Here is a 25,254-nt window from a genome sequence, read left to right as displayed (position 1 = left end):
GTGTTGCCTACCACTTCGCAGCTGAACCATTGTTGCTCCTAGATGTATCCACTTCACAATAACAGCACTTACAGTTGATGGGCAGCTCTAGCAGGGCTGAAATTTGACAAACTGACTTGTTGGAAAGGTGGCATCCTATGATGGTGCCAGGTGGAAAGTCACTGAGTTCTTCAGTAAGACCATTCTACTGCCAATGATTGTATATAGAGATTGCATGGCTGTGTATTCAATTTGGGTGTGGCTGAAATGTCCAAAGCCACTAATTTGAAGGGCTGTCCTTTTGTATATATAGGGTATTAACAGCTATTTTTAGGGCACCCTCAAGAGTCAATTTGTAATTTGAAGTGTGATTAAGTGAGATTTGGCCCATGGCCAGCTCTGTGTTGGGTGAAGTAACCAGCACTCCGTTAGACCGAATGACTGAACTATCTCCTGGAGAAACTACCTTGACTGGGATTCCCCCATACACTAGCCTGGACAGGAGACAGACAGGGACAGATGGATCGATCAAATGGTTAAAGAGAAGAAAATATCTGGACAAGGTTTGTCGACTAAGAAACATCTATTTTTATTTCCTGTCTTTCTAAAAGAGTTAAGGTGTAACATGCTTTCTATGATTTAAAAAGCAGAATATAGTATATTTATTAACTAATCATCAAACCTTATCAAGTTAATATGTATCATACTGCGGACCTGTACAGCACCCCTTGGCACAACAATCTAACCAGTTCTGTAGGTCGGTTTTGGTCCGGCTCCTGTTCACCTTGTACCAGAGAGTCCCTGAGCTTCCACCTACAGTAAAAACACGCCCAAGTGATGCATTGGGCCGGCTTCACCACCAGCTGGAGGGCGTTGATGCAACCGGTTTCTTCAGTCTCCTTAGGAAGTAGGGTCACTGTTGCACCCTCTTGAAAAGAGTGGTGGGGTTTTTGATGGTCCATGTCAAGTCCTCAGTGATGTAGACGCTGAGAAACTTAAAACTGCTGACTCTCTTTACTGCTGTCCCACATGTTCCCTCCTCTGCTTCCTGAAGTCACAATCAACTCCTTTGTTTTGCTGACATTGAGGGAGAGGTTGTTGTCCTGGCAGCATAATACTAGTTCACTTGCCTCCGCCCTATAGACCGACTCATTGCTGTTGGTTATCGGGCCTACAACCGTGGTGTCATCAGAAAACTTGGAGTTGGTGTCTTGCAAAGCCACGCAGGCGTGCGTGAACAGGGAGTTCAGCAGAGGGCTGAGGACCCACCCCTGTCGGGGCCCCGTGTTAAGAGTCAGTGTGGAAGAGGTGTTGTTGCCTATCCTCACAATCTGTCGCAGAGGATGGTGTCCAGACCCAGGGCCTGGTGTTGAGCTTGGAGGAATCAATATTGTTGAATACTGAACTGTAGCCAATGAACAGCATTCTTACATAGGTGTTCCTCTTGTCCAGATGTGTTATGGCCGTGTGAATAGCGATGTAAATGGCATTTTCCATGGATCTGTTGGCTAGGTAGGCAAATTGGAGTGGGTACAGTGTGCCTGGCATGCTGGCCTTGAGGTGGGCCATGACCAGCTTCTCGAAGCACTTCATGAGTGCGAAGGGTCGATAGTCATTTGGGCATGTCACCTGGTTTTTCTTAAGCACTGGGATGATGGTGGTCTCCTTGAAGCAGCCTGGGACAGGTTGAAGATGTCTGAGAAGACGCTGGCCAGCACACGCTCTGAGGACGCGATCAGTAATTCCAACTGGGCCGGCTGCTTTGAACGTATTCACTCTTTAGAGTTTTACTCACGTCAGCCTCGGAGAGGGAAAGCACCTGGTCGTCCGGAGAAGCAAATCTTCCTGGATGGTTCAGTATGGTCTGCCTCGAAGCGAGTATAGAATGTGTTAAGCTCGTCTGGGAGGGAGGCGTCGGTGGGCACCACACAGCTGAATTTGTTTTGAAGTCTGTGATCTTCTGTGGTGTTGCCACATACTGTATGAATGCTGCAGTACGGCCGCTCAGCATGGTGCGGATATCTCCGTTCATCCAGGGTTTTTGGTTGGGGTATGTCTGGAATGGTTATTGCGGGTACAACAAACACATTTCCTAATGAAGCCTGTGACTGACAATGTACACTGAACAAAAATATAAAACCCACACATAACAATTTCAAAGATTTCACAAAGTTACAGTTCATAAGGAAAATCAATCAATTAAAATAAGTTCATTAGGCCCTAATATATGGATTTCACATGACTGGGAATACAGACGTGCATCTGTTAGTCAAAGATACCTTTTTTTAAGTAGGAGCATGGATCATAAAAACAGTCAGTATCTGGTGGGACCACCATTTACCTCATTCAGCACAACACATCTCCTTCACATAGAGTTGATCAGGCTTGTTGATTGTAGCTTGTGGAATTACTGTCCAACTCCTCTTCCATGCCTGTGTGAAGTTGCTGGATATTGGCGGGAACTGGAACACGCTGTCGTACAAGTCGATTCAATGGGTGACATGTCCGGTGAGTATGCAGGCCATGGAAGAACTGGGACATTTTCAGCTTCCAGGAATTGCGTACAGATCCTTGCGACATGGGGCGGCGCTTGATCATGCTGAAACATGAGGTGATGGCGGCGGATGAATAACACGACAATGGGCCTCAGGATCTCGTCATGGTATCTCTGTTCATTCAAATTGCCATCGATAAAATGTATTTGCTTTCGATGTCCGTAGCTTATGCCGGACCATACCATAACCCCACTGCCACCATGGGGCACTCTGTTCACAACACCATACACGTGGTCTGACTTCTGCTCAGTACAGTTGAAACTGGGATTCATCTGTGAGAAGCACACTTCTCTAGTGTGCCACTGGCAATCGAAGGTGAGCATTTTCCCACTGAAGTCGGTTATGATGCCAAATTGCAGTCAGGTCAAGACGCTGGTGAGGATGCAGATGAGCTTACCTGTGACATTTTCTGACAGGTTGTGCAAACCCACAGTTTGGTCTCTGACGATCCCGCAGGTGAAGAAGCCAGATGTGGAGGTCCTAGGCTGGTGTGGTTACACGTGGTCTGCAGTTGTGAGGCTGGCTTATGGTAGAGAAATTAACATTCAACATTAACATGCAGCTCCGGTGCATGCTCAAGTGCACGCTTCCTCAAAACTTGAGACATCTGTGGTATTGACAAAACTGCACATTTGAGTGGCATTTCATTGTTCCCAGCACAAGGTGCAGCTGTGTAATGAGCATGCTGTTTAATCAGCTTTTTGATATGCCTCACCTATCAGGTGGATGGATTATCTTGGCAAAGGAGGGATGCTCACTAACAGGGATATAAACCAATTTGTGAACAAAATTTGAGAGAAATTTGAGAGCAGCAGACTGGCCCTCCCTTCCACTGAGCTGACAATGTTCTCTCCGTTTTATTTCACCACAGCGTTACTGGAATGACATGCAGAAGCTTTTATACATATAGACAAGTTCTAGGATCTTTTATTTCAGCTCATTACATTTACATTTACATTTAAGTCATTTAGCAGACGCTCTTATCCAGAGCGACTTACAAATTGGTGCGTTCACCTCAATAGTGCATCTAAATATTTTAAGGGGGGGGGGTGAGAGGGATTACTTATCCTATCCTAGGTATTCCTTAAAGAGGTGGGGTTTCAGGTGTCTCCGGAAGGTGGTGATTGACTCCGCTGTCCTGGCGTCGTGAGGGAGTTTGTTCCACCATTGGGGGGGCCAGGGCAGCGAACAGTTTTGACTGGGCTGAGCGGGAGCTGTACTTCCTCAGTGGTAGGGAGGCGAGCAGGCCAGAGGTGGATGAATGCAGTGCCCTTGTTTGGGTGTAGGGCCTGATCAGAGCCTGGAGGTACTGAGGTGCCGTTCCCCTCGCAGCTCCGTAGGCAAGCACCATGGTCTTGTAGCGGATGCGAGCTTCAACTGGAAGCCAGTGGAGAGAACGGAGGAGCGGGGTGACGTGAGAGAACTTGGGAAGGTTGAACACCAGACGGGCTGCGGCGTTCTGGATGAGTTGAAGGGGTTTAATGGCACAGGCAGGGAGCCCAGCCAACAGCGAGTTGCAGTAATCCAGACGGGAGATGACAAGTGCCTGGATTAGGACCTGCGCCGCTTCCTGTGTGAGGCAGGGTCGTACTCTGCGGATGTTGTAGAGCATGAACCTACAGGAACGGGCCACCGCCTTGATGTTGGTTGAGAACGACAGGGTGTTGTCCAGGATCACGCCAAGGTTCTTGGCGCTCTGGGAGGAGGACACAATGGAGTTGTCAACCGTGATGGCGAGATCATGGAACGGGCAGTCCTTCCCCGGGAGGAAGAGCAGCTCCGTCTTGCCGAGGTTCAGCTTGAGGTGGTGATCCGTCATCCACACTGATATGTCTGCCAGACATGCAGAGATGCGATTCGCCACCTGGTCATCAGAAGGGGGAAAGGAGAAGATTAATTGTGTGTCGTCTGCATAGCAATGATAAGAGAGACCATGTGAGGTTATGACAGAGCCAAGTGACTTGGTGTATAGCGAGAATAGGAGAGGGCCAAGAACAGAGCCCTGGGGGACACCAGTGGTGAGAGCGCGTGGTGAGGAGACAGATTCTCGCCACGCCACCTGGTAGGAGCGACCTGTCAGGTAGGACGCAATCCAAGCGTGGGCCGCACCGGAGATGCCCAACTTGGAGAGGGTGGAGAGGAGGATCTGATGGTTCACAGTATTGAAGGCAGCCGATAGATCTAGAAGGATGAGAGCAGAGGAGAGAGAGTTAGCTTTAGCAGTGCGGAGCGCCTCCGTGATACAGAGGAGAGCAGTCTCAGTTGAATGACTAGTCTTGAAACCTGACTGATTTGGATCAAGAAGGTCATTCAGAGAGAGATAGCGGGAGAGCTGGCCAAGGACGGCACGTTCAAGAGTTTTGGAGAGAAAAGAAAGAAGGGATACTGGTCTGTAATTGTTGACATCGGAGGGATCGAGTGTAGGTTTTTTCAGAAGGGGTGCAACTCTCGCTCTCTTGAAGACGGAAGGGACGTAGCCAGCGGTCAGGGATGAGTTGATGAGCGAGGTGAGGTAAGGGAGAAGGTCTCCGGAAATGGTCTGGAGAAGAGAGGAGGGGATAGGGTCAAGCGGGCAGGTTGTTGGGCGGCCAGCCGTCACAAGACGCGAGATTTCATCTGGAGAGAGAGGGGAGAAAGAGGTCAGAGCACAGGGTAGGGCAGTGTGAGCAGAACCAGCGGTGTCGTTTGACTTAGCAAACGAGGATCGGATGTCGTCGACCTTCTTTTCAAAATGGTTGACGAAGTCATCTGCAGAGAGGGAGGAGGGGGGAGGGGGCGGAGGATTCAGGAGGGAGGAGAAGGTGGCAAAGAGCTTCCTAGGGTTAGAGGCAGATGCTTGGAATTTAGCGTGGTAGAAAGTGGCTTTAGCAGCAGAGACAGAGGAGGAAAATGTAGAGAGGAGGGAGTGAAAGGATGCCAGGTCCGCAGGGAGGCGAGTTTTCCTCCATTTCCGCTCGGCTGCCCGGAGCCCTGTTCTGTGAGCTCGCAATGAGTCATCGAGCCACGGAGCGGGAGGGGAGGACCGAGCCGGCCTGGAGGATAGGGGACATAGAGAGTCAAGGGATGCAGAGAGGGAGGAGAGGAGGGTTGAGGAGGCAGAATCAGGAGATAGGTGGGAGAAGGTTTGAGCGGAGGGAAGAGATGATAGGATGGAAGAGGAGAGAGTAGCGGGGGAGAGAGAGCGAAGGTTGGGACGGCGCGATACCATCCGAGTAGGGGCAGTGTGGGAGGTGTTGGATGAGAGCGAGAGGGAAAAGGATACAAGGCAGTGGTCGGAGACTTGGAGGGGAGTTGCAATGAGGTTAGTGGAAGAACAGCATCTAGTAAAGATGAGGTCGAGCGTATTGCCTGCCTTGTGAGTAGGGGGGGAAGGTGAGAGGGTGAGGTCAAAAGAGGAGAGGAGTGGAAAGAAGGAGGCAGAGAGGAAAGAGTCAAAGGTAGACGTGGGGAGGTTAAAGTCGCCCAGAACTGTGAGAGGTGAGCCGTCCTCAGGAAAGGAGCTTATCAAGGCATCAAGCTCATTGATGAACTCTCCGAGGGAACCTGGAACCTGGTCCCATTAAACATGGGACCAACACTTCACATGTTGCATTTATATTTTTGTTCCTTATATTATCCTCAATGTTGTTGGATGAGTCCTGGGTGGATGAACCTTTTCAATCAGTATTCTCAAAACAGTCATGCAGCACTGATTTTGCCTCTGTCCAGCGCCTCACTATTCTCTGTGTTGGTGGCTCCCTCTTGAGTTTCTGCTTCTAAGCAGTGAGTAGGAATAGAGAGGCATGATCGGATTGACCGAAGTGGGGGCTCACCCTCCCTGCCTAGCTCTTCTGCTGTCTCCCCTGCTCTTCTCGCCAGAGGGCTGGGTGCTCCAGAGGAGAAGGGCCAGAGAGCAAGGGCAGCACCACACCAAAGGAACACAGGAGACATAGTGCTGGACCACTCTAGGGGACCGATATACCCCTCTTGGCTTAGAATAGGATAGTTTATTGTCCACATGAAGAAACTTGCCAATGGCTTCACATTACAATTAAAAACAAACATTCAAGAATACAGAGCACTTTGAGCATTGCTCTCCATGGCAAGCCTTACCTTGGGCTGCTCAGCACGTGTTACTTCTTTGAGAAGGAGTCTTTGACCTACAGGTTTGGTTGTCTTGTTGTTTGTTCAGTGACTGGCTCTTGGCTCCGAGGCCTATGGCATTGTGACTAAACGTGCAGGTGAAGCCTACGGAGAACTCTTCTCCAGAGGGAGAAAGCAGCAGACTGGCCCTCCCCTCCACTGAGCTGACAATGTTCTCTCCGTTTTATTTCACCACAGCGTTACTGGAATGACATGCAGACCACTCCACCGGTTTCAATGCATATCCTCAATGGTGAAAGGTTAACTAGTTTCCTGTTGGCAATTGTACAACTGTTGGCAAAATAATGTAGTGTTACACAGGTGAAATTGTATGTGACGATATGATTAAAAAAATGAAACCCAGACGCGAGCTGCCCAGTGACGCGAGCCTACCAGATGAGCTAAATGCCTTTATGCTCGATGCTCACTTCGAGCCAAGCAACACTGAAGCATGCACGAGAGCGCCAGCTGTTCTGGATGACTGTGTGATAACGCTCTCGGTAGCCGATGTGAGCAAAACCTTTAAACAGGTCTACATTCACAAAGCCGCGGGGCCAGACGGATTACCAGACGTGTACTCAAAGCATGCGAGGACCAACTGGCAAGTGTCTTCAATTACATTTTCAACCTCTCTCTGACCAGAGTCTGTAATAATTACATGTTTCAAGCAGACCACCATAGTCCCTGTGCCCAAGGAAGCCAAGGAACTTTTGTACACTGCTGCTACTCGCTGTTTAATATCTATGCCTAGTCACTTCACCCCTACCTACATGTACAAATGACCTCGACTGACCCGTACCTCCACATACTGACTCGGTACCGGTACCCCCTGTATATAGACTCGGTACCGGTACCCCCTGTATATAGACTCGTTACCGGTACACTCTGTATATAGACTCGGTACCGGTACCCCCTGTATATAGACTCGGTACCGGTACCCCCTGTATATAACCTCCACACTGACTCGGTACCGGTACCCCCTGTATATAGACTCGGTACCGGTACCCCCTGTATATAGCCTCGTTATTTTATTGTGTTACTTTTTACTTCTGATTATTTGGTAAATACTTTAACTCTTCAACTGCACTGTTGGTTAGGGGCGTGTAGGCATTTCACAGTAAGGTCTACACTTGTATTCGGTGCATGTGACAAATAGTTTGATTTGATCATTACTTCTTCAACTCTTTCTTCCACTCTTCTCAACGCCTTGAGATAGGAGACATTTTGGACTGCTCTTATTCTTGCCAACTCTGTTTTCTTTACCTCCTTAGGTTTCTTCTTTCTTAAAGGATAAATAAAACTCATTCGTGATAGGAAAAACTAACTTAATCCACCCCCCCCCAAAAAACAATTAAAAAAATCCCATTTCTTCCTTCAAATCTCCATATCTCCCTTCTCAGGCTCTATGACCTGAGGGGGTGGCATGGCTTCTGACAATACTCCATGCAACTCTTCAGCCGAAAAAGTCTCAGTCCCAGGAACCGTTCAGTCGCATCCACAATTGTAATGAACTTCGTCTGTTGTTTGTAGAGAGTCAGACCGAAATGCAGCGTGTAGGTTACTCATGACTTTTAATGAAGAATAATGCGGTACATGAAATAACTGAAAATACAAAAACAACAAACGAGTGAAACTAATACAGCCTATCTGGTGACTAACACAAAGACAGGTACAATCACCCACGAAATAAAACGCGCACTCAGGCTGCCTAAATACGGTTCCCAATCCGAGACAACGAGAATCAGCTGACTCCAATTAGGAATCGCCTCAGGCAGCCAAGCCTAACTAGACACACCCCTAATAATACACACTCCCAATTAATACAAACCCCAATACGAAATACAACATATAAACCCATGTCACACCCTGGCCTACCCAAACAATTAACAAAAACACAAGATACAATGACCAAGGCGTGACAACAATAATGTCTATTTTCCTGGACATCCTCTCCACCGTGCAGTGCCATTAATCACCATAGTTATAAAGGCCACCTTCTTAAACTTTAAAATATCTGGGTCCTGCTGTCAAGCGACAACCCCTGCAGCCTTCAGTGAAGGCCTATCCACCACCATCGACTCTTCAGGAGCAACATTCGAACCCTTTTAACAGCCCCTGCATATGAAATGCTCTGGACAGCCCTTACTTTGGCCAGCTCATTATCATTCATCCTTGTTGGGAATTCCAAAGACGTGGCTTCATGGTTCCCACCACAATTGCACCCTGTATCATTTATCACTTTTAAAACATCTTTTCCACAACTTGAACATATTTTACATTTCTGCAACATCGACTTCCGACAAAATGCCAGATAGACCAATCCAATCCATCGTAAATGTTCTGAGAGGCAGGCAGAGGTGTTCAAGACCAATCCATGTACATTTCTTCGTTACAGTAGCCTGACTACCACGGCCTGACGGTGATGTCTACCTGAAGTCCAATTCTAAAGTCAACCTCTGCGGACCCTTAACCTGCTGCCTTTGGCTTCATTCGTTCCATTATCATTTCCCCACTGAATCCTCATTCTCACATCCATTCCACTTCCTCAATAGATATTCTAAACCCATTTTATGTCTGGTGCTTAAACTCCTGAATTGAGCCAATTAGAGCTGCCGAAGGCCAACCTCATCCTCTGTCGAACATTCTTGCTAGACTGGAGAGGATGTACAGAGGAGGGTGCTGGGGCTTTCTCCAACACAGAACCACAGTACAGGCCGAAGAGTGCAGACGTGAATCATCTTCGTAACAGACGTCCAACTCATTCTCATGATCAAATTGATATTGGTGTTGTTGATTTAGCTAGCTAGTAAATAACCTAAATAATTTTCTGCCGGTGTGCAACACTGTCAACAAAATTCCCGCAACTTGCAAAGGTGCACTATACTGTGACCCATTGGATGGATGCTCATTCTTCTTCTAGTGAACATTTTAGTAGTGGACAAAAGGATTTGCGTCATCTACTGTGCTTTTCAGGTAACTTACATTTCGCAACACCCTGTGCACACTCAAAATAAGAGTCAGGCAGTGAAATACTCATACTTTAAATAATTTATTGCAGGCAAACAATACTGTTAATATGTACAAACATTCCTTTGTATGGGATTGATTAATTGCTGATGCAAGTTCAAATTTTTCTTCAGGTACATCCTTTGAGAGATTACTGTTTTAGTGGTGTTTCTCAATGACAGGTCCAAACTGCAGGACTACAAAAGGTTTAAAGCAGTGTTCAATAGACAAATTGGATTAAAAACGATACCAGAGCCAGGGGTGTATTCATTCCGCCAATTCTGTTGCAAAACGTTTCTTAAACTGAAGCAAATGGAACAGGAGGGACCTGTCCAAAATAAACTTGTTTGTTTTGCTCCGTTTGGTTCTTAAAAACAGTTTCCGTAATGAATAAACCCCAGTACTGTACTCCTCAACAATTTTCCAATAAATTACAATTCTAAAAAGGTTCATTTGAACCAGTAAAATAACAAAAACACAGCTAAAGTGGAAACAACTGGAGCTCTCTTTTGCAGACAGTTTGCTGCCACTTGACGGTAATTCAGTATTTCTAGCTCTTTTATTAGTTTCACAAACCCACCTCCTTAAATGCATAGCTTGTTAAAGGGTGGTTGACCAACTAATTGCCCAAATCCTCAATGTGCAATTTAACACAATTTCCCTGGAGGTCAGTAGGGTGCAACATTCAGAACACTGAAAATAGAGAAGTACCATATAGAACAGACAATTCTCTTGAATACTGTATTTATAAGCCCCATGTAGCAAAATTGTACGCATTCCAGTGTTCGTTCTATAAATCACATTTCTATTGCAAGGTTTTTTTTCTAAATGAAAAAAGGGGCTTAGGTGATGGTGTGGCAGGACGCATGGCAATGAGCACGGTTGGCCCGTCGGGCTCATCTTGGCGGTATAGATTGTAAAAAAAGCAACAACATATTTATCCAATTTCCTGCAATTCTGCAGACTTCTCCATGGAGCGGAGATACATTTTTTTTTCAGTTTTCAAGCTAATTTCCTGAAAACGTTATTTACTTGGTGCATATTTTTTTTCTTCTTCCGAAAATGCCCTGTATTGTAAATGTTCTGAGTGTTGCCTCCCCTGCACTACTCCCTGTAGCAGAACCCCATATTCTGTTGTTGCTTATACAGTTAGTATGAAATCAAACTACGCACACATTTGATGATGCTACTTAGTAGTCTAAAATCCACCTCACACACTTTTTTTCCAACGGCGTTATGAGGAAGATTGAGGAAAAGTAGCATTTATGAAATAATCAAAAGAAGCAGAAAACTAACTCCCCCACTCAGAACAGTCACTACAACTCAGAGGAAATAATGATTCAGTTGATTGTCCCCAATCTTCCAACCAACAAAATTCCAGCCAGAAAATAACCTGTAACTGAAGTGCAAACTATGCACAGTTTATTTTGCAAAAAAATATATATTTTTGAAACATATCAATTGCTGGTTATCTTTGATTTTTCCCCAGTCGCAAAAACTCCAGCAAGTCGAACACGAAACATATGTGTAAGTTCAGTCTCCCGCTATGCTCTCATACTAGTGTCATGGTCGTCTTTTTCTCTCAGACTCTAAGCAGAACTTCTCAAAAGCTTCCTCGATCTCAGGGTCCATCTCATCCTCGTCATTGAATGATCTGGAACACACAAAACGCAGGCAAAATTATTAAGGGAATATAAAGGTTTGTTTCAAATGCCATTCAGTGTACCACTAAATATCAAAGTCACAGTCCTCTAAAGGAAAAGGCATGCACACACAGTTGAGTGGGAGGTAGACGGGTCAACTAAGCGCTCTTTCTGTTTCGTCTGCGGACTCATCTGACTCGGAGGTTCTGGCTTCCCCTGTTCAATTGTGGGCTAAACAATTACACACAAGTCGTCAACCTCATGTGGCTCTCAGTTTGTGACCTGGGTGACATTTTGCACTGCTAAATCATGGCCGCCACTGCAACAAATAAAAAACACAAAAAAAGGAGATCTACGTATTACAGACCCAAACCCCCGCTAACTCTGCTTCCGCTGCTGAGAAAAATCTTAGGGGAAACACTGCATTGGCATATGCACACAGGAGTGAGGCAGAAAGGTCACAAGACAAATACTCGTGGCATTTGTGACAATAGCACTGGATTGTGTGACTTATTTTCTGTGGTCTGATGGTTCTCACAGAAGAATATTCTAGAACTACAGAACAGCATTCTAGAACTATAGAGGAATTCTCTAGACCAGAATAGCATTCTAGAACAACATAGGAATATTTTACGGATTAAGTTCCAGTATGACTCACACACATGGGAACCAAGTCAACTGAAAAAGCAAGGGAACATGACCAAAACTAAATCACAGACAATAAATACTCACGATTCATTTCCATTCTCTTCATAGGCCTCTGGGAAATAGTCATCTTCCCGATCCAGGATCTCTTGGTATTTTTCAGAATATTCTGTAACACCGAAACATAAATTTAGGGACAATGTGTAGCTTGCAGGGTTTCACCTTGATGAAGGCTGAGGATGATACTTACCAGGGTCGGCTGCTGTAAAGGGAGTGCCATCTGCAGTGTAGAATGTAGGCTCATTCTGACAGGAGAAACACACAAAGACAAACACAAGGAACACAGGTGAAAGGTTGGTGGGCATGAACTTCCATTTGAACATTTAAACCAGTTTCGCCCAAATGTTGGATCCCCCGCAATTCCTTTAAGCAGGAGTTGGCTTTGAGACACGAGTGAAACATTTTAAAAGCTTGTTGTTCTCTGGCCCTAGCCCCCACTCCTCACCATGAAGTAGTTGGGGTCGTTGTCAGGTGTAGCATCGGCAGCAGCAGCAGCATGGACTCTGCCCCAGTTACTAGACCTCAGCTCCACCAGTCGCAATAACATCTGCTTCACATCTCTGATGAAAACACAAGACAGTCGTATGTAAAATCACTCACTCGGCGTCAACAGCATCTTCTTCACACAACAGGCAGTCATTCATCCTACCATCTTTTACCTAATAGAAGAAGCATTCATTTTACTTCTGAATCTGGCAGAGGTAACACACACCAACCTGCTGCACTGGGCATCCAGCACAATGTTCTCAATCCTCTGGACTATCTGGTCCATGTCAGACTTCCCGCTCTCTTTCCACGTATCCTCCAAAACCGAGCCTGTCAACTACAGATGACATCACAGGTAAACGTCATTGTAACACAGGGGAATTGTTCTTGCACATTACAACAAGCTTGACATTACATTGTAATATAGTATCATTTAGATTGTGGCCTGCAGATTTCTTTCAATAGACAGTAATTAACGGTGTACCACAGATGTGGAATACTGAATCAACTTGACATTCGAGATCAGAAAACGTGTGAAATCACCTTGAGCAGTTTGACAGCACAGATGAGGTTTCCATCCACGGGGTTGGAGAAGAGGGCATTCATCAATTCCCTCAGGGCAGTAAGCAGGATCTCAGCTCGAGACGGAGGCCCTTTCGCACTCTTAAGCTGAGACAACCAATAATACAAGACAGCAGTCAGGTTCGGTCTAATCTCAGTTAACCCAGAATTTAAAATCTAGCACCATTTGGACAGATGCTCGGATACGTTCTGGGGGGGGGGGGGGGGTGCTTAAAAAAATAGGGCTGTGACAAATATGGAATTTTAGGAGAAGATGAATTGTCATGCAAAAATAGCCTCGGTTATTGTCGTAAATTGTCATTTTTGTTGAAAGATGTTTTCAATTTATAATGCATCTTAGAAAAATAGCTACGACATACACAATGAATACAACACAGCTTGGTGACACCCCTATCACATTGGGAAATGATTCTGCTCCTCCAGACACTGCTGTTCTGCTCGTAAAATGATTACCAACATAACCCATTTCATGTCAAAATGAAAACTGCTATTGGATAAACTATAGTCACGTCAGAAAGTATTCACACCCCTTGACTTTTTCACATTTTGTTACAGCATGAATTTAAAATGGATTAAATTGACTTGTTTTGTCACTGGCCATCACACAATACTACATAATGTCAAAGTAGAATTACATGTTTCAAGATTTTGTACAAATTATTTCTAAATGTCAGGTTAAATGTCTTGAGTCAATAAGTATTCAACCCCTTTGTTATGGCAAGCCTAAATAAGTTCAGGGGTAAACATATGCTTAACAAGTCGCATGGACTCAGTGTGTGCAATAGTGTTTAACATGATTTTTTAATGACTACCCCATGTCTGTACCCCACACATACAATCATCTTTAAGGTCCCTCAGTCGAGCAGTGAATTTCAAAACAGATTCAACCACAAAGACCAGGGCAATTTCCCAATGCTCGCAAAGAAGGGCACCTATTGGTAGGTATTGGAATAAAAAAAAGAAGAAGACATTAAATATCCCTTTGAGCATGGTGAATTTGTTATTTACTCTTTGGTTGCTTTAGTAATACTCAGTCACTACAAAGATACAGGTGTCCTTCCTGGCTCCGTTGACAGAGAGGAAGGAAACCGCTCAGGGATTTCACCATGAGGTCAATGGTGACTTTAAAACCGTTAAGAGTTTATTGGCTATGATAGGTGGAAACTAAGGATACATCAACATCATTGTAGTATCCTGCAATACTAACCTAAATTACAGAGTGAAAAGCAGGAATTAAAAATATTCCAAAACATGCATCATGTTTGCAAAAAGTCACTAAAGTTAAATGGCAAAAATGTGGCAAAGCAATTAAGTTTTTGTCCTGAATACAAAGTGTTATGTTTGGGGCAAATCCAATACATTACTGAAAACCACTCTCCATATTTTCAAGCATAGTGGTGAATGCATCATGTTATGGGTGTGCTTGTAATCGTTAAGGACTGGGGAGTTTCAGGATAAAAAATAAAGGTAATGAGCTAAGCACAGGTAAAATCTTAGAGGAAAACCAGGTTCAGTCTGCTTTTCATCAGACACTGGGAGATGATTTAACCTTCCTGCAGGACAATAACCTAAAACACAAGGCCAAATCTACACACTGGAGTTGCTTACCAAGAAGACAGTGAATGTTCCTGCTCTTAGAGACTTACCCAGAAAAATTTAAATCAGTAATCGCTGCCAAAGGTTCTTCTACAAAATATTGACTCAGGAGTCTGAATACTTATGCTCATGAGATCTGTATTTCATTATCAATAGATTTGCAAATAATTCTAAAATCATTAATCCGTTTAGAATTCAGTCTGTAACAAAATGTGGAATAAGTCAAGGGATATAAATACTTTCTGAAAGGACTGCATCTACTTGAATATAAAGTTGGATCCCCCTATTAAGATATTTGTAAAAAAATAAATAATCCATGGCTAATGTCCAGAATGGTTGATTACACGATTATAAGATAATTGTGCCAGCCCTAGTTAGAAATGAAGATTTCCAGTTTTCAAAGTCTCCACCCTTGCGAAAGGAAACTCAGCCAAAGCCCCCCACATCCAATATTTTCAACTGTGTTCATCATCAGTCAAAATGAATCTGTTTTAAGCAACTCCTTCGCCCAATCCTGATACGTCCAAATAACCAGTGACAAAAACCCAACTGTTGCTCGTTATCTCACAGATCCCATAGAATGCCGACAGATCTACTGTACCAGTTATGTTTAGGTAGTCTATCCACAAGAGATTAGATTCTGTCTAGAGTTTATTATCAACTCAAAATGGATCTAGGGGGAGGGGTATTGGAAATTGGGTTATGGGAAGCAAGTGTCAAAGTTGAGGGGTTGAAATGGCACAGATCCACAGAGACAAAGAACCCCAAAAGACTGGGACAGGACAGAGGGGCTCCTGCTCACCTCCAGTCTGAGGTAAAGCTCCCCCAGGAAGAGCACATAGGCATGGAACTTCTTCTGAGTCTCCGCATCCCCCCGCACCGCTACACCCCTCTGTTCATACTCTGTCTGACACCTACCAAGGGAAGAGAGAGTGTGTTTCTGTATGAATGGCTACAAGTGTTCATTATGTTAGGCATAAAGCATCAGCACGAAGCCCATGATGACAAAAGTGATGAAGTAGATGTTAGGCCTACTTGATATAATGTTACTAACATAAACAAAGCTCACCGTTTTAGTAACAGCTGACGGAAGTTGCCACTTGCTGGGCTGAGTGCAAGGTTGTGAGATAGAAAGTTACAGAGCCTTGCCCCCGTGTAAGAGAAATTGGGGATAACAGTAGACTGCAAAACAGGAATCACACAACATAACAAATTCAGTCAAATTTAAATAAAAAAATAAAAAGATAGACAGTGCTATAAAATTCATAAGCAGGTAGATGGCCGAACCGGGCGTGTGTTGATACACATACTTGTGTGTAGAGGAGTTCCACCAATTCCTGCAGCGTCTCCTCTGTAGTGACCCAGCTGTTCAGCATGTTTGCTATGTGCTCAATGTCGTTCTCAAAGGACCCCGGCGAGGAGTTTAGGTGACTGAGAAACTCCTCAACCAATTCAGCCAATGTTGTCTCAGTATAATAGCCATCGCTGCCATCCTCCGAAACAGATTCCTTTAAAATTGAGAATACCAGTAATCAAGGATTGGTGAAAAATATGGATACTAGCTAGACATTGGTAGTGGATGAGGTGATTCACTAGTTCAGTCCTTATAATGTAAAGTGCAGTTTATGAGGTACTATGCAACCCATTATCCTTATCCATTTGTACAGGGTGTGAACCCAGCACCACAACACCTAATTTAATAAAGGGGCTTTATTACTTGGTTAACCTAGTTCAGTGTTTCCCAAACTCAGTCCAGGGGCCCCTCCTGGGTGCACGTTTTAGTTTGTGCCCTAGCACTCACTACACAGCTGGTTAAAATAATCAATTAACCAAGCTTTGACAATTATTATCAGCTTTGTAGGGGTGCTAAGGCAAAAACTAAAATGTGCACCCAGAAGGGGCCCCTGGACTGAGTTTGGGAAACCCTGACCAAGTTGAACCAGCCAGGTGTGTTAGTAGTAGGGGGGGGGGGGCACACACGCTTTAATACCTCATAGGGGGGGGAGCTGGAAGGGTAGAACTCGGGTGCGTTGGCTGACAGAGTGGAGGTGTTCACCAGAGAGTCCACCCTTTTCACTTTGGAGGCAGGAGTGCTGTTGTTGTGAATGACCTGGTGGGGTTTGCTTGGTCTTCTGCTTTCTGAGTGGGAAATGAAGGAAATACTGAAGACCATAGCTACCAATAGTCTGGCCCGAGGGACACTGGGTGGCATGTACATAACTAGTCATGTGACCTGATTTGGCCGCCGTCCTTGCGCTTTATTTAGCAGTTAGCTCACTGACCAATGTCTAAAATAAGACTTACAATTTAGCTATGGGTAATTCGTGCGACGAATAGCGATTTTTTTGTCGGTGTGACTCAAGTTGTTCTCGCTTTTAGTATAATGTATTCAGTGACGTAATTCAATTGACGTTTAAATTGTGTAGCTACTAATGTTTGTCTGAAACGTGCGCAGCCTTCTTGAGTCGTCTAAAAGTATAGCTTGTCAGCTATTGCTGACGTGAGCAAACGGGGCGCGCTCAACCCATGCCCGTGAGAGAATGGTAGATTCACGCTAGAGGTCCACCGTCAGGAAATTCACCAGTTTGTTGCCTATGCTAGCTAGCTACTTACTAGCACCTGTGTGAAGCTAGCCATAATAAGTATGAGCCACAAGTGGATTTTCCGTTTCGCCTTCAAAATACAAGTTCCCCTTTGAAAGTGATTCAAACGGATTCAAATAGTGGATTCATATTATGTTTGGCCTAGATAATGCTAAACAAGGTTAGAATGTTACATAAATTCAACAAAGCACAATTAGTTTACTTGGCAGAGTTGAAATCACACTGGATGTATTAGACTTTATAATTGAAGTATCTAAAGCCTTGTTCACACCGCAGGCCTTGATGCTCATCAGTTTGTTTTTCAAATCCGTTTTTGACCACTGACTGTCCAAGCAGCAAGCTACAAGTGACCAAATTGGATGTGTGTGTGTTCAGACAGCAGTCATTTGCTGACATGGCTACGCTTGTCATAGTACCAACGTCAGTGTGTGCAATAGTGTAGGCGGATTGTTGGTTTTGCTTGCCATCACTCAGAAGTTATGTAGCAAGCGAAGGTGATAAAAACCAACAACCTGCCATAGACGTTTCACAATTGCTTTGATTGTTCAAAATCATAGGGTAAGAACACCTTCAAAGCCTCAAAGGATAATGATCCAACTTTCAAATGGTATTTTTTGGCTAGCCAAAGCAGTCAACTAGCTAGCGGATTAGCTTTATAGCACATTCACAAATTTGTTTGTAAACAATTAACAAGCTAGTTAGTTTGACAAGAACATGTGGTAGCTATCAACACAATTTTTATTTTATTTTACCTTTATTTAACTAGGCAAGTCAGTTAAGAACAAATTCTTATTTTCAATGATGGCCAAGGAACAGTGGGTTAACTGTTCAGGGACAGAATGACGATTTGTACCTTGTCAGCTCAGGGGATTGAACTTGCCACCTACCGGTTACTAGTCCAACGCTCTAACCACTAGGCTACTAAATATGCCAAATAACAGTCTAAATACCACTTGAGGGCCAAAAAAATATAATCTGATTTGACCAGTCAGACAAGTCTTATGGCCAGGAATCAGATTTGTTTCCGACTTCAAACCACCTACAAAGGTGCTTTGAAATGTGGCTTGAAATGTGCTTTTTGGCTGTTCAGACTGTAGGAAAAATAACAGATTCAAATTGGATATGCAAATAAATAGGATTTTAGTCACTTCAAACTGCCTATGTGAACACGTCTTAAGCGCTTTCCACATCTGGGTTGTGCAACATTTCTCCTTTATTATTTTCAAAAGTCTTCAAGCTCTGTCAAATTGGTTGTTGATCATTGCTAGACAACTATTTTCAGGTCTTGCCATAGATTTTCAATTACACTAAAGTCAAAACTGTAAATTGGTCACTCAGGAACATTCACTGTCTTCTTGGTAAGCAACTCCAGTGTAGATGTGGCCTTGGGTTTTAGATTATGGTCCTGCCGGAAGGTGAATTCATCTCCCAGTATCTGGTGGAAAGCAGACTGAACCTGGTTTTCCTCTAGGATTTTGCCTGTACTTAGCTCCATTCCATTTGTCATATCCTGAAAAACTCTCCAGTCCTTAAAGATTACAATCATACCAATAACATGATGCAGCCCCCGATATACTTGAAAATATGAAGAGTGGTACTCAGTGTTGTGTTGGATTTGCCCCAAACATAATACTATGTATTCAGGACAAAAAAAGAAATTCATTTGCCACATTTTTTTTACAGTTTTCTTTAGTGCCTTGTTGCAAACAAGATGCTTGTTTTGGAATACTTTTATTCTGTCCAGGCTTTCTTATCACTCTGTAATTTATGTTAAAATTGGGGAGTAACTACAATGTTATTGATCCATCCTCAGTTATCACAGCCATTAATCTCTAACATTGTTAAAGTCACCATTATTTGCCTCATGGTGAAATCCCTGAGCGGTTCTCTCTCTCTGGCAACAGAGTTCAAATCTAGAAAAAAATAATTGTTTTGACATTATAGGGTATTGTGTGTAGGTCAGTGACTTAATTTGATTCCAGGCTGTAACACAAAAACATTTGGAAAAAGTAAAGGGGTGTGAATACTTTCTGAAGGCAGTGTATAGGAACTCAGCCAAAGATTTTATAACTAACCCAAGATAGACCACAACCTGTTGTTTCCAATTTGAGCAAATGAATCAGTGGGCAGTACAAGCAAGGAGGTGGGAAGAGCCAGACACAAGCTAGCGAGATCCTATTGGCGCGTTCTAGCATGTATTAGCATATTTCCATTAGTGAACGCCTACTCTGAAGTTCACGTCTGCAATAACTCAATTCACCCTTGCATTTCTAAACAATGGAATTTTAAAAACTTTGGCAAAGAGTAAAGTCTACAAAACTTTGTCCTCTCTGTTCATAATATATTCTAGTTTTGGGAACACAAAACTGTATTGAGATCAAATGTTCATAGATACAAAAATTAGCAGGGTTGCAAAGAAAACACCATATCTCAGACTGGCCATTAAAAAGAAAAGATTAAGATAGGAAAAAGAACACAGACACTGGACGGAGGAACACCACCTAGAAGGCCAGCAACCCGGAGTCGCCGGGACCGGCCCTGAATTCAAAGCACTATGTTTAGGCCAAATCCAACACAATGAATCACTGAGTATCAAATCCAAATCTAATTTTATTTGTCACATATGCTGAATACAACAGGTATGTGTACCTTTCCATGAAATGCTTACTAACAAGCCCTTAACCGACAATGGCATTTTAAGAAAATAGAGTTAAGAAAATATTTACTAAATAAACTAAAGTGAAAAACAGAAAAATCTCAAATAAACGAAATTAAAATACAGAACAAGTTAAAAGTTTGGACACGCGTACTCAAGGGTTTTTCTTTATATTATACATTTTTACATTGTAGAACAATAGTGAAGAAATCAAAACTAACCAGTAACCATAAAAATAGTTATATAAAGTATATTTTCAGTTTTGAGTTTCTTCAGAGTAGCCACCCTTTGCCTTGATGACAGCTTTGCACACTGTTGGCATTATCTCAACCAGCTTCATGAGGTAGTCACCTGGAATGCATTTAAGTTAACAGGTGTGCCTTGTTAAAAGTTAATCTGTGGAATTTCTTTACTTCTTAATGCATTTAAGCCAATCAGTTGTGTTGTGACAAGGTAGGGGTGGTATACAGAAGATAGCCCTATTTGGGAAAAGACCAAACTGGCTCTTATGAGGACAGCCACAGGAAAGTAAGACCCAGAGTTACCTCTGTTGCAGAGTTAAGTGCACCTCAGAGTGTAGCCCAAATAAATCGTTCACAGAATTCAAGACACATCATCAACTGTTCAGAGTCGACTAGAGGTCGACCGATTCATCGGAATGGCCGATTAATTAGGGCCGATTTCAAGTTTTCATAACAATCGGAAATCTGTATTTTTGGGCACAGATTTAAAAAAATATATATATATATTTGATACCTTTATTTAACTAGGCAAGTCAGTTAAGAACACATTCTCATTTTCAATGACAGCCTAGGAACAAGGCAGAACGACAGATTTTTTACATTGTCAGCTCGGGGGATCCAATCTTGCAACCTTACAGTTAACTAGTCCAACGCAATAACGACCTGCCTCACGAGGAGCCCGCCAGTTACTCGAATGTAGTAAGCCAAGGTAAGTTGCTAGCTAGCATTAAACTTATCTTATAAAAAACAATCAATCAACGCCTGTCGTTGCACCAATGTGTACTTAACCCTAAACATCAATCCCTTTCTTAAAATCAATACACAGAAGTATATATTTTTAAACCTGCATATTTAGCTAAAAGAAATCCAGGTTAGCAGGCAATATTAACCAGTTGAAATTGTGTCACTTCTCTTGCGTTCATTGCACGCAGAGTCAGGGTATATGCAACAGTTTGGGCCGCCTGGCTCGTTGCAAACTAATTTGCCAGAATTTTACATAATTATGACATAAAATTGAAGGTTGTGCAATGTAACAGGAATATTTAGACTTATGGATGCCACCCGTTAGATAAAATACGGAACAATTCCGTATTTCACTGAAAGAATAAACGTCTTGTTTTCGAGGTGATAGTTTCTGGATTCGACCATATTAATGACCTAAGGCTTGTATTTCTGTGTGTTATTATGTTATAATTAAGTCTATGATTTGATAGAGCAAAACGCACGAATAGCGTTTCAAACGTCACTCGCTCTGAGACCTTGAAGTAGTTGCTCCCCTTGCTCTGCAAGGCGGCTTTTGTGGAGCGATGGGTAACGCTGCTTCGAGGGTGGCTGTTGTCGATGTGTTCCAGGTTCGAGCCCATGTAGGAGCAAGGAGAGGGACGGAAGCTATACTGTTACACTGGCAATACTAAAGTACCTATAAGAAAATCCAATAGTAAAAGGTATATGAAATACAAATCGTATAGAGAGAAATAGTCCTATAATTCCTATAATAACTACAACCTAAAACTTCTTACCTGGGAATATTGAAGACTCATGTTAAAAGGAACCACCAGCTTTCATATGTCCTCATGTTCTGATCAAAGAACTTAAACGTTAGCCCTCTTACATGGCACATATTGCACTTTTACTTTCTTCTCCAACACAAGTTGAACATGTTTCACTATTTATTTGAAGATAAATTGATTTTATTGATATATTATATTAAGTTAAAATAAGTGTTCATTCAGTATTGTTGCAATTGTCATTATTACAAAAAAAAAAAAAAAAACATTTTGGGCAGATTAATCAGTATCGTCTTTTTTTGGTCCTCCAATAATCGGTATCGGCGTTGAAAAATCATAAATCGGTCCACCTCTACCATCCAATGCTAGCTAAACGTAGTAATGAATAAATTGGCTACATTTCTTTAAAATGGACAATTCTGTGAACCATCTTGTGCAAGTTTTAATTTGACAATACCTGTTAGCAAAGGTGTCAACTACAGATGACGTGCATGAGCTTGCAGGGATTTGTAGTCTTGCATGTCAACTTTGGTGCTAATTAGCATTTTCGATTTAGAGTAAATAGAGCTGAATATATTTATAAGTCACCTTGTCCAAGTGATTTAAATGGTTATCAAAATGTCACACCAAGGTAAGTCTACACGAAACACAGCCCAGCCCATATTTGAAGTGTTTTCTAAAATACCCCATGGGAAAAATGAATGGTGGAAAAACTATTGGAACCCTTAACCATAAAACCTAGTGGTCAAACAGGGAATTATTACACCACTGTGGGGCTCTATTGAACTCCATACAAAAACACCTTCCTTGGTGGGCGAAACAACGTAACCTGCTGTACAGAGATTTTCTGCCGAGTTTGACCTCTCTCTTCCTTTTCCTCTCTGATACAAGTATGCCTCCAATGAAAATCTAAAGTCTAATACAATCCAGTGCGATTTCAACTGACTTTCAACAATACTTTAGTATCAAATGAACTATGTATTGTGTTGAATTCATACAACATTCCGGTCTTGTTTAGTATTATCTAGTCCAAATGGCATGATTCCACTATTTGTATCAGTTTGAATCACATTCAATGAGGGACTTTTATTTTGGAGGCGAAACCCTAAATTAAACTATTTTGGCCAATCGTTATTGTGGCTAGCTTCACACAGGTCTAGCTAAATAGCTGTTAAAATGCAGGCAAAGATACTGGTAACTAAAACAGTAATCCAGTAACTTATAAGGTTTTCCTTCTTGTCTAAGACATAGCTAACTAATGCAAATTACTTACAGTAAAGGCATATTTGAACTGACAGCACATCTTACCTCCGCCGATAGCCTCACTAGTGTTTGTGTTGTTCTCAGTCAAAGGTGGAGACGTCCGAGGTTGTCGTAGAGGCTCACGCTGGTTGAAAACAGAGTTTGCATCCCCGTCTCCTACATCTGCGAGTCCGGGGCTTGTTGGCTTTATACGGGCTCTACCTGCACCTGGGGCTCGGTCGAAATTCTCAGTCATCTCTGCTGCTTGTTTGTACTACGGCCTGTCTGGTAAAGCACAACACTACAGAACACCTGGCATTCCCTCCAAACAAATGTGAAGCGGTTTGGTAATTCCAATAACGTGCTATTAAATAATGATTTAGTTTGGCCTCAAACACTAACCTATCTCACTTTAATATTTACGTTTATTTTTCTCGATCGGATATTAAAACATATTTCTGTAAGGCCACTTCCTTCCACAACAAATCAGGATATCGGCTGATTATTCATATGCAAGTGAAGGTATTGGTGACCTCTAGGGGAAGGGAGTGGCAGAGCATCAACTTGGAGCGGAGTGGGTCGTCGGTAGACTAGTTATCATAGCCAATATACATTTTTAAAATGTATATTCTTATAATCTGAGTTGAACTATAACCACACTACTAACATTATGCCTAGTCCTAACCTTAAACTAACCTCAAATGTTTGTTTTCATACATTTGTAGGATATAGTCCATGTTGCTTTTGTGGCTGTGGTAACTAGTGACAACCGAACGGAAGCAGACTGGAAAAAAGTCCCAGGAGGACTACATTGATCTGAAGCAAAAAAAGTAAGTTAATCAAATACACATATCATGATAGATGTGACCCAAGTTCTTTAGCAATGAAAGAGAGTGGGGTGGTCGAATAATATAAACTTACCACCCACCCACCTCCCACACTACAATACAACCACAGACGCATGCATCAGAGAGCAGAATCAGGATCCTTGTGGATCAAACCCTCTCACATGTGCCACTCTCCCTCTGCTGCTCTCTCAGTAGCTGCCCACTACAAACATGTGTGTTTCACCAGACATAAACAATAAGCATTCATTAGTTGTTTAGCCTTCAGTCATTTTCCACATGTTTCCCAAAGCTGGATCACATTATGTCAAAGAGCATTCCCGTTCCAGAAATGTGGAGACACACTTTGATAAAAGATTACTTCCCCTATTTTCTGGTATTGCTGTTTTTCCCCCAAATGGGTGTCTTGGAGTTAGTTTATAGGTACAACCTCTATGCTGTGATTGGCTACCTGGTTGATCCTGCCAAAGATTAAGCCATGCAAGTCTAAGTAGACACGGCCGGTACAGTGAAACTGCGAATGGCTCATTAAATCGTTAAAACGTCATTTTTTGAATTGCATACACTGGCAAAGGATGTAAAAATACCCCCACTATCTGTGACCAAGTAACAATGCAGCATAATGTTAAAATACAAGGAAATGCAGTGAAAAGGGGACGATATCAAGGGACGATATCAAGGTCATGGTGGAAATTGTAACGTAGCTCAGCGAGGATTGCTATACTGTCCCCTCGGAATGGGAAGGCAGACCTCGACTATTCAGCCACCTCACACATCTAAGCCATGCGCTCCAATGGCCTCACAGTCACCATTCCACTTCTGACACCAACGTAGCGAACGGCACGGCAGGGAATCAAATCTGTGTCGCTGGCGGGAAAGGCAAACACCCTACGCGTTGCATCAATAGGGTTAACCCCATTTGGTGGGAATTCAACTTGGCTCATATAGCAAGGACCATTGCAGTATGTTGGAAATGCATTGCAACACCACAAAATCATTTGTTGTGAGTCCAGACGCCATCATTACAGGGACAATATTAGCATTTCTAGCTCAAAACAAATACTGTCATGATCCCTGGCGTCCTACAGTATCTCCAAGCATTTACAGTCGTTCCAGGCCAGGAATCACAGTCTCTAGTTGAATGGGATAAATCTGGACATTTTCATGTTTGTTTTGCACACACTTTGTGCTCTTTTCCCAATTTCACGCCCTTACATACGAATATATTTAGATGAGAGAGGCACAGGACCGAGCGTTCGTGGTGTTAACATTCTCCCCCCTGGTCTTTTGATCTGGCATCTGACAGCTGTCATTGATTAGAGCGTTTGTTGACGATTACAGGAGGACGTGTGTTGGCGAGACACAGACCATGGTGCTTGCCTACGGAGCTGTGAGGGGAACGGCACTTCAGTACCTCCAGGCTCTGATCAGGCCCTACACCCAAATAAGGGCACTGCGTTCATCCACCTCTGGCCTGCTCGCCT

At 43.2% G+C, this 25,254-nt stretch overlaps 1 protein-coding gene and 1 long non-coding RNA gene across 2 annotated transcripts; one reads left to right on the top strand and one right to left on the bottom strand.

The window, feature by feature from the left end:
* Positions 1-9,689: 9,689 nt before the first annotated feature.
* LOC124034112 (polyadenylate-binding protein-interacting protein 1-like) lies at positions 9,690-23,433 on the bottom strand. Its single transcript, XM_046346859.1, has 11 exons — positions 22,992-23,433; positions 16,665-16,813; positions 15,985-16,182; positions 15,744-15,856; positions 15,477-15,588; positions 13,040-13,165; positions 12,727-12,833; positions 12,456-12,570; positions 12,201-12,255; positions 12,038-12,119; positions 9,690-11,316 (listed from the first exon to the last, which is right to left on the bottom strand). The coding sequence occupies exons 1-11, from the start codon at positions 23,179-23,181 to the stop codon at positions 11,226-11,228; spliced, it is 1,338 nt and encodes a 445-aa protein (XP_046202815.1). The 5' UTR covers positions 23,182-23,433; the 3' UTR covers positions 9,690-11,225.
* LOC124034113 lies at positions 22,829-25,254 on the top strand. Its single transcript, XR_006838521.1, has 3 exons — positions 22,829-23,213; positions 23,651-23,755; positions 25,112-25,254. It is a non-coding gene; the product is annotated as an uncharacterized LOC124034113 (long non-coding RNA).

This window comes from Oncorhynchus gorbuscha, linkage group LG04, assembly GCF_021184085.1.
Source record: "Oncorhynchus gorbuscha isolate QuinsamMale2020 ecotype Even-year linkage group LG04, OgorEven_v1.0, whole genome shotgun sequence".
Lineage (NCBI taxonomy): Eukaryota > Metazoa > Chordata > Actinopteri > Salmoniformes > Salmonidae > Oncorhynchus > Oncorhynchus gorbuscha.
This window is presented reverse-complemented; position numbering and strand designations above follow the sequence as displayed.

Excerpts from the sequence above, each read along its gene's own strand:
- LOC124034112 (XM_046346859.1), bottom strand. The coding sequence starts at position 23,181 with ATGACTGAGAATTTCGACCGAGCCCCAGGTGCAGGTAGAGCCCGTATA. Across the intron at positions 16,183-16,664 it reads CCAGCTCCCCCCCCTATGAG|GAATCTGTTTCGGAGGATGG; the intron begins GTATTAAAGCGT and ends TCAATTTTAAAG. Across the intron at positions 12,834-13,039 it reads GTGCTGTCAAACTGCTCAAG|TTGACAGGCTCGGTTTTGGA; the intron begins GTGATTTCACAC and ends TGTCATCTGTAG.